Source organism: Thermobia domestica, chromosome 17 (assembly GCF_964235325.1).
Source record: "Thermobia domestica chromosome 17, izTheDome1.hap1.1, whole genome shotgun sequence".
Lineage (NCBI taxonomy): Eukaryota > Metazoa > Arthropoda > Insecta > Zygentoma > Lepismatidae > Thermobia > Thermobia domestica.
Window position 1 is genome coordinate 38,461,051 of NC_137470.1, and position 12,614 is coordinate 38,473,664.

Sequence of the window (12,614 nt, forward strand, 5' to 3'; positions counted from 1 at the left end):
TTCTACAGATGTTAATGTTAAATTGTTAAATTTTTTCAAACTTCCGATGTCCAAATTTTTGTACCTACACATCGTGAAACAGTGTCAGGAGAAAGGGTTAACACTCGGAAAATGAAAATGAAATTTTTGAGTTTTACGTCCCACGGTTATGCCGGTTAGGCTAAAGGAGACGGTGATGATGAGAGATGAATGAAAATGGTGGAATGAAGAAAGTGGGAGGAAACGGGAGAATCCCGAGAAAACCCACGCACACGGTGTTTGTCCACCACAAAGTTCACTTGACAGGAGCAGGGTTTGAACCAGGAATCCCATGCACCAGAGATGAATGCTCTACCACTGAGCCACCGCGGCCAGCAAAAAATCAAAATAAGACAGTCACTACGTTTTGGTGCACTACATTTTGGAAGATTTACAGGTAAAATTCAATACTTTTCATAGAAAGACATGTTTATAAGGAACGAATTTCTACAAGTAACTTAATTACATACAATGTAATACAACTGTATCTTACGTTTACTAATGTTAAACCATTACAAGTGCTTTACGACGAATAAAACAAATGAGTGCATATGAAAAATGGCTCTATTAGATGTTATTTTCCACGGGCGGCTTTTTTATGCACCGTGTACACCGGCATCATATTTCTGCACAGTGTGCAGAACCTGTATTTTGTTTACAAGTGGAGAGTTACTAGTATGAAACAACAACAAGTGTTGTTGAAACTTGTATTATGCTCAAAACGCACTTCCTTCCACTACCCTCACTTCTCCGCATACACACTATCGCAGACGTGCCTGCTCCCTTCGGACGTATTCCCGCGCGGGGTCACCAGCTTCGACCTATCTGACTCGGTTCGATAGCATTCGTGCTATTTAGTGGCCACCCAGCACAGATTGTTTTGTGCTTTCTTGCGCTGTTTTTATGTTAGACATCTGGAAGCCTTATTTATACGCAAATCGTAAAAGAATTATAATTTTTCAACAATTACTTCTAGAGGTCCCCTTGAATTTTATTTATGCCAAGTAAAATATATTCCGCCCATTTGAAACCGACTAGGGGACAATAAAAAAGAAACTGGTGAAAGAATTATAATTTTTCAATTTTTTTTTAGTATTGCGCCACAAGTAAACCTGTACACAAGAGCGTTTAACCACTACCTCATTTCTCTTTTTTTTTTTTTTTTTTTTTTTGAAGTTTCGCTCACATGTGAAACAAGTCCTGCAGTATATAATCTAGTGGATCTTATTAGGTTACTAAAGATACACTAAATACTAGAGAATACTAAAGGAACACAAACCTTGTCATGGCACAAGCATTATGAGAAATTGTCCACGTTTCTCTAAGATAATTATCTTGCTTTTTTGTATTTCGGCTTAAAACTTATGTACAAATCCGAATTTGTGTTCGTTCAGGTTTATTTTCGGCGCACCACCCGGAATAATTGATGAAAAATTTTCATTATTTCACCAATTTCCTTCTTATTGCTTCTAAAATATTTCCACTGGGCGACATGAAAATATCACACCTGGCATAGATAAAATTATTAACTGCTTCTAGCAGCCATGTTATCCTTTAACCTCCAGTTGGTTACCGATTAATTTTCTCAGTGTACCACTCACCGCGCTGACGTTTTCCCCTGGAGTAGGATTTCTGCTTGGAAATAGCGTTCCTTTGATTGTATTATAAGAGTGCAGCCTGTATACCACCTCGCTTTATTAAGTATTTTAGCCATAAGAAAAGGTTGCGGGTCACTTTCTCACTCTATTATGAAACAACTATTCACAAAAGACAAAATCAAGCTAACATCTCTAGTAGTACGTCAGAGGACTTAATCTAAAAATTATCTAATCTAACCTAACCTAAATTTAGGGATTTACTGTTGTATCGCAGAACCAATTTGAAAATCGAAAAAAAAAGTACCAAAACGTACTCCGATCGGTTATATTTGGTTGGATTAGATTAAGTTACGTTCGATTACTTTACATTAGCTTAGGGGCATAAAAACTACAGTGCAAAAACACGAACGAACCTGTGCTAGTCAGGGGCAGATCCAGGACGGATTTCTGGGGGGGGAGGTAGGTTGTAATACTACTACTTTGAGCTACTTTTAAGTACTCGAAACTCTGGAATGGGTTTTATTTATATATAAAGTAAGAAGGATTTCTCTTTGGGAGGGGGCAATCGCCCCGATCGATTCCCCTGGTGCTAGTTGGCCACTAAAGAGCACGAATTCTATATAATATCAGAGCAGGGCAACGCTGATGGGAACAAGTGCGTCAGCGACGGTGGGTATACGCGTAAGCGAGGGTAGTGAAAACATATGGGCTTTGGTAATCATACATTTTTCAATATCACTTTTTATGGTTTCATACTAGTAACGCTTCAGTTGTAAACATAAAATACAGCTTTCGTACACTGTGCAGAAATACATTGGCGTTGAGTTAGAAGACACTTATCTTAAAAACTAAGACATGTAAACTTTTGCAATTTCAAGAAGAAAATAATGTACTACAGTTTCTTAACTGTCCCTCGTTTTGTAAATAAAAAATAAGTGAAACCTTTAAGTTTTTTGTCCAACGGTTATGCCGGTTAGGCTAAAGAAGACGGTGATGATGAGTAATGAATGAAATGGTGGAATGGAGAAAGTGTAAATAAACGGGAGAACCCCGAGGAAACCCACGCAAAAAGTGTTTGTCCATCACAAAGTTCACATGGCGATGGCTGGGATCGAACCCGGGACCCCAAGTACCAGAGGTGAACGTTCTACCACTGAGCCAGCGCGGACCCTACAATTGTAAGCGAGTTCTTGATATACCGGTAACTCTTTACTTTGGGCAAGGCAATGATATCCTGTCAGTACATAGTATTGCCGAACGAGCGTTAGCGAGTGAAGGCGGGTTAGAGCCCCGCAGGGCACGTTGTTTTCTGTCTTTCCTTCTTGGGAACTGTAACTATAATTGCGGGAACCAGTTCAGATGACTTGGTTATTGTCACTGCCTTGCCTAAAGTAATGACTTGCCGATATACATTAGGGGGTTCGTGAAGTTAAGCAGCAAGGCAACAAATAGAATCGAAGTTAATACACAGGTTGGGCTAGGTAGTACCATTTAAATTACTTTCTTTGATACCCGCCCCCCCAAAATTTTATATGCCAGAGACGCCAGTGCGGGGGAACATACTATAACCGAATCTTTTTCATGCGCAGCAACAATTAACATATGTAACACAACATATAAAATTCATGACAATTTGAAATGTATATGCATAATATTAAATTAACTCACCTCATGTATATGCATAATAAGTGCAATAATATATGCAAATGTATATGAATAATATTAAATTAACTCACCACTCTCTCACTTCATGTTTTCGTGGTATTTGCTTAACCAGCAACTGCGTACAGTTCCAATGAATGAATATTTTTATGATAAACATTATTTTCCCCATTTGTAAACTTATCTCAACGATTTTTTTTGAAGGACTTTACCCACACTGCATCACAATGTGACAAATGAAGAACGCGAACCGAACATACAGGCAGCGCAACCAGACTACGATTTCTGCAATCAGGTTCTTCAGCGGCAAAGGCGGCTCGGCGCCTGTCCGAGCATCTTTTCAAGGTCGGTCCATCCGCTGTTTGCCGACCTTCTTTCGGCTCCTTTACTTGTCGGCACGCCGCCAACGTTTCGGCGTCTTTCCGACAATATTTGCCGCGGTCGCCGTCCGCTGTTTGCCGTCTCCTTGCAAAATGTTTGTCAAGGATCCTCTCGTACTTGTAATTTATTTTAAGTATTTACTTCTCATATACCCTTTACGTGCAGTCCCTTTACTACATTTCTTTTCATGCATTTACCTTTTTCGTGGCCGCCACGCCGTCAACGTTTCGACGTCTTTACAACCATCCTTTGACGCTGTCGTTCCGTCCGCTGTATGCCGACTTTCTGCCGACTCCGTTTTCACAAGACCTATTTTATGGAATTAGTGCCCACCCACAAGAAAAAGCTTCGGACAGTTTCAATTTTTACTTCATCATTAAAGAAGATACAGGCTCTATTCATTTTCCAAAATTCGACTCTTTGCCGCTGGTACGCGTTATTGCAACTTTCGCCGACGTCGCTTTTCAAGAAATTGCCGGCAGTCTCTTTTTGCAGTCGTCGTCCGACTGTCTGCCGACTGTTTTGAGAAAGCTTTATACGAGGGAAATATAAGCCCTAATTCGTATTTTAAAGCAACAAATTACCTTCTAACTCTTTTTGTTTTCTATTGGTGAACGAATCTCTTTTTGCTCGTCGCGGTCGAAAATCGAGCGGAAAGACGCCGGTGTCCGGCGCCGGCAATCCGACCGCGGCATCTGGTCGGCATGCACAAATTGTCCGACTATAGGCGGCAGGATCCTGATGGGGCATGAAAAGGTGATGTAACAATGTGGCAATGTACCTTTTTTGTGGTAATTTACATCTTGCTTTTTTACACATACTTGTTGACAGCTCGAAAATGGAGTTATGATATTTCACTTTGGTTTCCGACAGCTTAGTTACTATTAATGCACTGCAACTATATATATATATATATATATATATATATATATATATATATATATATAGCCTATATATAATGTGGCAGTGCATCATATATATATATATATATATATATATATATATGTGTGTGTATATAGCATTTACTTTTATTACTTTGATCTGGTTACGTGACAAGAAGCAAGGACATTCTTACCTTATATCAGAAATCTTTTAATTCTGCATTATCATGACAGAGCTTATTAATTAAGACATCTTAATTCACTTTATTTAGTATATCCCTTTCATACTGTATTAACATAAACGATTCAAAGTTGTCTTGCCCGAGGTTCGCCCTTAAGCTTTATTTAATAATATTGAGTTTCAAAAACGCTCGTTTACTTTTTTTCTTCTTAAGAGGGATACTGAGGAGGAAGTTGTACATTTTAAAGAGGAATGTATAATATAAGGCGTACATGTGATATTCATATATGCTTTTGAACCCACACATGAGGCAAGACTTGCAAGCTTACTTTGATTTCCTACATCCCTGGTTCAATATCGCCTCACCATGCTTCCTCTTCATACTCACTACTTATATATCCAATATCATATCCACTCACAACATCTCCTTGCGATGACTTGGACTAAATATCTGCATACAATTTAAATTCTTCGATTGGTTTCCCTTTATCTATGCCACAGATTTTGTTCATTACATTTGAAGGTAGTTCGTCTTTTAAATCAGAATTCCGCCTTGGATCGAAACACACCAAGTCGCAGTAAACATTTTCGTGTTTCGAAAACCGATTAGTCACACACTGAATGATTTTCTTAAGTACATCACTGAAATCTCACAGTCTGAAACTTTTCTCTTCTGTATCCCTGTTTTCATGACATGCCAATTCAGATGATGCAGCGATATTGCATATTTGTGAATTAATTCCATTTTTTGTACCTATTCTGGGCAAAGGTGCTAATTAAAATTGCACAATCTATTGTTAAAAAGAAGAAGAAAAAAATATATAGAAGATATGTTGATTTTAGATAGATATATTTAGTATATCCCTTTCATACTGTATTAACATAAACGATTCAAGGTTGTCTTGCCCGAGGTTCGCCCTTAATCTTTAGTTAATAATATTGAGTTTCAAAAACGCTCGTTTGCTTTTTTTTTTTTTTTTTTTACTTGTGTAAGAGGGATACTAAAGAGGAACTTGTACATTTTAAAGAGGAATGTATAATATAAGGCGTACATGTGATATTCATATATGATTTTGAACGCAAACGTGAGGCAAGACTTGCAAGCTTAGTTTGATTTCCTACATCCCTGGTTCAATATTGCCTCACCATGCTTCCTCTTCATACTCACTACTTATATATCCAATATCATATCCACTCACAACATCTCCTTGCGATGACTTGGACTAAATATCTGCATACAATTTAAATTCTTCGATTGGTTTCCCTTTATCTATGCCACAGATTTTGTTCATTACATTTGAGGGTAGTTCGTCTTTTAAATCAGAATTCCGCCTTGGATCGAAACACACCAAGTCGCAGTAAACATTTTCGTGTTTCGAAAACCAATTAGTCACACTTTGAATGATTTTGTTAAGGACATCACTGAAATCACAAAGTCTGAAATTTTCTCTTCTATATCCCTGATTTCATGACATGCCAATTCAGATGATGCAGCGATATTGCATATTTGTGAATTAATTCCATTTTTTGTACCTATTTTGGGCAAAGGTGCTACTTAAAATTGCACAATCTGTTGTTAAAAAGAAGAAGAAAAAATATATAGAAGATACGTTGATTTTAGATAGATAATCTGTAATTGTGGTTACAGTAATACCATTAGATTTTTTTGTTACGGTTTGCTATGGCAACTGGTAGTTATTAATTAAGATTACAGAATAAAAAGTAGTTGTGGTGAATATGATGTGTCTAATTTGAAACTTAGTTATTGCAAATATACCTGTAAATGAAGAGTGCCTGATAGTGGTGACTTATCTTAGTATTCGAACTGGTTTAATGTCACAAAACTTCGTTATTTTAATTATAACGTTACAATCACACGATTACATTCTACGGAAAGAAAAATTTTACACTATCGCAGGGAAAGGTAGGCACATTTTATACGATTTGATCATAAGAAAACGCTTGCCCCCTCCTGGATTCTTCGGCACCTAACCCTCTCCAACTCCCTACTACCCCTACAACCTCCCGCTACGTGCTACACAGAATCTGTTACGCTCCTTATGGCTACTGCTTTGAAGCAAATGCAGAGTATGAGAATTGATTCTGTCATACCTGTAGTTTCGTGTGCAGAAGATACATACTTCTAGGTCATGGTGAGTGGTGGTTCGTAGTGGGTCATGGTGGTGGTGGGTCGCAGTGGGTCGCATGCTGTTGACCCGCGATCGACTGACTCAATGACCTACTCCAACTGTGGCTCTCCAGTTACTCAAATTTAAACGTAAGTTTTCCGCTAATATTTTGTGTAGAAAATATTCTATTGTACGTTTTCAGAACAATAAGTGTAATAAAAAGAACTGAATATAATTGACCACTTAAAAAAAAAAAAAAAAAGTTGCTCGACGTGTATTCGATCGAAGAACCTCCAGATTACTGGTTAAGCGCATTGATCACTGAACTACGATCACTACGCTGTAAATGATTCGTCTTTAGTCTTATAATAAACTAACTTGTGGAGTTTGCAGATGTAATTATGAAAGCTTTGCTACAAAAATATTTGCAAAGACCATAATTCAGAGACCTCTGAAATACAAAGTAACAAAATAATGTATAAGATTCAGTCTACAGAGCAGTTGTTACTTAAACAGTGGCATGCACTATTTCGAGAATGGAGATAAGACGAAAAATGTTTACGATACTTTTTGTCTCCTCTCGATTCTCATCTCCAAATCATGACGTTAGTGTGAGTTAGCCTTGTCCCGTCTCGGATGAAAATGTTAAGTCTCATCCCGATTTTGTTTGGTTTGTTTTAGAATCGAGATGAGCAATTCGCCTTTTCATGAGCAAGATTACACAAAGCCGAAATATTTTTTTTTTTTTTTTTTGGCTAATATCACGTTTCTGCTATTAATGGTATGACCTGAGCAATAATAAGTTTTTAATTTTTAAATATTCTTCGAGATAATTATTCTTATCACTAGTATTATTCCTGAAAATTTGATGGCTCACGTGTTGAAACAAACGAGTATTCAAATATTTGAATGTAATAAAGCGTGTTATCGCCAATCAATCGCCGTCAAATTTTGTAAAGCAAAAAAAAAAATAAATAAATAAATAAATAAATAAAATAAAAAATAAATAAATAAATAAAAAGTTTCTCGACGTGTATTCGATCGAAGAACCTCCAGATTACTGGTCAAGTGCGTAGACCACTGAATCACGATCACTACGCTGTAAATCATTCGTCTTTAGTCTGGATACGTTAAGTTTCTTTGCCTAAGCTTGGAAAGTGGTATGTTATTTTTTTTCTTCATTTCCAAGAGCCTTTCGTGTTCCTTTTATGTTGATATAAGTGAATGATTTTCGGTGGAGTTTATATTGATAAGTTCAGTTGTTCTTAAACCTTTGGTTCGCAAGTTTGTTTTTCTCCACACGTAAGTATAGGTAAGACAGATTTAATTCTCATACTGTGCATTTTTTCACATCAGCCGCCATTGCCTTGTCAAAGACTTATGGCCGGCACGATATAAATTATTGTTCAATTTGATATAGTGAAAGAAACTACAGCCTCCTATTTTGAGAATAGAGAGATATGGAGACTTCTCTGTGGTACTCCATTTCATATTTCTACAATATTTCATGTAATAAAACAAACGTAATTTTATCATGAAAGGTAGCGATTACTTTTTTTTTTATACTTAATCATTATCTCCATTCACATTTCCTTGTTTGTTGAATTTGTTACAGGGGCGGTAACCTATTATCTTTCCACGGAGAAGAAAATAAGTTTATTACATTAAAGGAAGCAATTTCTCAGTTAGATGAGGAATCTCATACTTCGATGCAGTTTGGCAAAGGTTCTCATGCATCACGTTTGTCAAGTCATATGCTGACACAGGCAAGTGAAGAGGGTAATACGTTTCAAGAGAGTGATAAACGCTTTAGTCCAAGTTCAACTTTGTCAAGCGGTAGGTTAGTTCATACAGGTGAGAAATCCCAGATTTGCGGAGTATGTGGAGAGGAATTTAGTGTATGTTCAAGTTTGGCTACGCACATGTTAATTCATACAGGAGCAAAGTTATATACATGCGAAGAGTGTGGTAAGGGATTTAGTCTACGTTCAAATTTGGCTAGACACATGTTAATCCACACAGAAGAAAGAACTCACACATGCCAAGAGTGTGGTAAGGCATTTAATCAACGTTCAATTTTGGCTACACACATATTAATCCACACAGGAGAAAAACCTCACAAATGCCTAGAGTGTGGTGAGGCATTTATTCACCGTTCCAGTTTAGCAACACACACGTTAATCCACACAGCAGAAAAACCTCATACATGTCAAGAGTGTGGTAAGGGATTTAGTCGACGTTCAAATTTGGCTAGACACATGTTAATCCACACAGAAGAAAAAACTCACACATGCCAAGAGTGTGGTAAGGCATTTAATCAACGTTCAATTTTGGCTACACACATATTAATCCACACAGGAGAAAAACCTCACAAATGCGTAGAGTGTGGTAAGGCATTTAATCACCGTTCCAGTTTAGCAACACACACGTTAATCCTCACCGGAGAAAAACCTCTTACATGTCAAGAGTGTGGTAAGGGATTTAGTTTGCGTTCAAGTTTGGCTAGACACATGTTAATCCACACAGAAGAAAAAACTCACACATGCCAAGAGTGTGGTAAGGCATTTAATCAACGTTCAATTTTGGCTACACACATATTAATCCACACAGGAGAAAAACCTCACAAATGCCTAGAGTGTGGTAAGGCATTCAATCACCGTTCCAGTTTAGCAACACACACGTTAATCCACACAGGAGAAAAACCTTACAAGTGTCAAGAATGTGGTTAGGCATTCAGTGGACGTTCAAATTTGGTTAAACACATGTTAATGCACACAGGAGAAAAAACTCACAAATGCCTAAAGTGTGATAAGGCATTTAAACGACGTTCAAGTTTGGCAACACGTATGTTGATACACATAGGAGAAAATCCTCACAAATGCCAAGAGTGTGGTAAGGCATTTAATCACCGTTCCAGTTTTGCAACACACATGTTAATCCACACAGGAGAAAAACCTTATAAGTGTCAAGAGTGTGGTAAGGCATTTAGTGGACGTTCAAATTTGGTTAAACACATGTTAATCCACACAGGAGAAAAAAACTCACAAATGCCTAGAGTGTGATAGGGCATTTAAGCAACGTTCAAGTTTGGCTAGACACATGCTAATCCACACAGGAGAATAACCTCACAAATACCAAGAGTCTGGTAAGGCATTGTGTCAACGTTTCAGTTTAGCAACACACATTATTATTATTATTACGAAAGTGCAGCAATAGGTATAACAAACGAAAGTATCAATTAAGTCACCAAACTACAATTTTTACCTCATGGTTTTATGTAAAGGAAATAATATTTTTAAAGAATTCTACATTCGTCTTTAACTGTTGTATCTGAATCCAATAAGTTACCTACTGTTCTTAGAAATTCAATTAAGTGATGGTAAACTAACATCTGATCTCCAGATATTTATACAGTGTATATTGAACAAAGAACTCGATTGTTTGTATTCTCTCTGATTATATTTGAATAAGAAATTAGAACAAAAGTGCTCTGTACTAGTTGAAGGTACCTCCCCTCCATTCGCCTTATATGACTAAGAAAACGAGAAGTCAAAATCAGTCCACGGACTTACAGATTTGATGCCAGTAGCGTCAGCCTTTGTTTAGCTCTTAGGCTGACCGCACATTGACTAGAGGACAGGACGGCGGAACCGAGGCACAATAATGTGAGCGATGCAAGAACAAAACCTCGTATCACATATTCACTCTAGAACACGCTAGTCAAAGGATTTTAATTGCATGAAAATTAGCATAGTATCATGTATTATTACTATAGTAAATAATGTGTATATGTCTCATTATCTACGCAGGTAGATATATAGCATATTGTATGTCAAATTACCAATAGAAAATTAATATTTCCTTTTGTGCTCAAAATAGTCTAATCGGTGGTAAACGTTGTCGATACTGTTAATGTGTCATTCCATTTTGTAGTTCTTTCTTTAAGAAGTTAATTTGCCAAAACTTATTTATGTATTTCCGTGGTGTACGGTCATAAGGGCTTGAGTTACTTTTTGGCGACTTTTAGTTTCTAATCCAGTATTCTTTGGAAAACACAAGCAAGCTTTCACTTTATATTATTGGAGAATATCTGGTACAGAATCCTTATTATAAAACCAAGATGTCTCAGTGTGTCAGTCACGTTATTAATAGTTTACAGTTGGGCGAATAGTTGTCGCTAATTACACTGCCTTTATGTGACAGCAAGAGGTATCGCCGCAATATGCAGGCGTGCCGAAATTAAGAGGAAACAAGTAGTAACTTAAAAAATAGTTAATAGGCCTTAAGAAATATTTTCTAACATTTTATTGATACTAAGGATTTATGTCGACATGTGTCCCTAGTATCATCAAGGTGTGTTACACTACAGAAGTTTTATGTTCTAAATACCACTCAAGATCTAAAAACTTTTAAATATTTTATTTTACTTTCAGTTTAGCGTCCCTTTCAGCAACGAGGCTATATGAGACGTGAACCTACAGCTTAACGTGGAATCCGAACGACATGAAATCCTACCGGGAATAAAACAAGGAACTCTCACGCCAAAAGCGTGTACTCTAAGCTTTTAATGGGATGGTAACACTATGCTGATGAAGAAACTTGCAAGATTAATATTTGCATGGTCGTTGGATTCTGGAATGAAACATAAATAGGACCGTTTACTAGTTTTTTTCTCTTTTGTAATCGTTTCAAGACTTTTTTTTTCCTTGGGAAGAAAGTGAGTCTCTTAGCACACAAAGAAGAATTGATATTAACAAATCAGGTAAACCATTAACTTGATCTAGTGGTAGTAATAAATTTAAGATCAAGATTCCAACGGATAGGCTTTTATTGTAATAGAAATATTTGTAAATTATTCTTTTTGGATCAACAGATCCAATATATTTAATGTAAAAATTTTCTTGTACGCCTTATATCTGGAGAACTATATATAGTGTAGCCAAAGCAGAACTATCACTTAACTCACTACGATGTTGGTTATTCCGTAAAATATACAAAAACTCGATTTAGGGTCCGTTCAAACATTTTGTGGCCCTAATCCAAAAACTCCAATATATTTCAATCAAAAAGAATCGTGTACGCCCTATATCTTGACAACTGCATATAGTGTAATAAAAAAGCCATTACTTAACTCAGTATGTTATGCTTATCCCGTAGAAAATACGAAAACTCGATTTAGAGTCCCTTCAAACATTTTGTGGCCCCTGATCCAAAAATTACAATACATATTTCAAAGAAAAATTTCCTTGCACGCCTTATATCTGGAGAAATACATACAATGTAGCCAAACCCAAACCGTCACAGAAGATGTGCTAACAGCACTGTTGCAAATCCCGGGGAAACGAGTGGGACATGTCCTCCGCAATCTTGGACCTTGGGGGGACTGTTCCTCCCAATAGTCAGATTTAAAAAGTGCTTTTTGAGATAAATGCCATGATTTGTGTCCGACTGCCACGAAGGAGTGGAAGATGAAATTGATTTATCTTGGCTTTTCCATTTTTAAAAAAGAATCGTATTCTGTAGTGTTTCAAACTGAACATCGTGCTGTAGTGCGTTTAGTAGTCTTATCAATATGTATTAATTCCACATCCGCTACTTGGGCACAAATTGCAATAAATGCCAGAGGAGGATATGCCCCTCTCCTCATGCCGGAAAGTTGTCTCAGCTGTAGGTACGGGCACAAATTCCGGGGAAATGGGGAGACATGTCTCCCTCAACATTGAAACTGGAGGTTCTCCCAATAATCCGATCTGAGAAGTGCTTT

General features: G+C 37.1%; 1 protein-coding gene across 1 annotated transcript in view; it reads left to right on the plus strand.

The window, feature by feature from the left end:
- Positions 1–11,985, plus strand: part of LOC145674307 (uncharacterized) — a 31,870-nt gene extending 19,885 nt beyond the window's left edge. The window contains exon 2 of the mRNA XM_081744171.1: positions 8,466–11,985. Within this exon, the coding sequence (XP_081600297.1) occupies positions 8,466–9,579 (1,114 nt within the window). The 3' untranslated portion in view covers positions 9,580–11,985. The remainder of the gene's footprint in view (positions 1–8,465) is intronic.
- Positions 11,986–12,614: the final 629 nt, after the last annotated feature.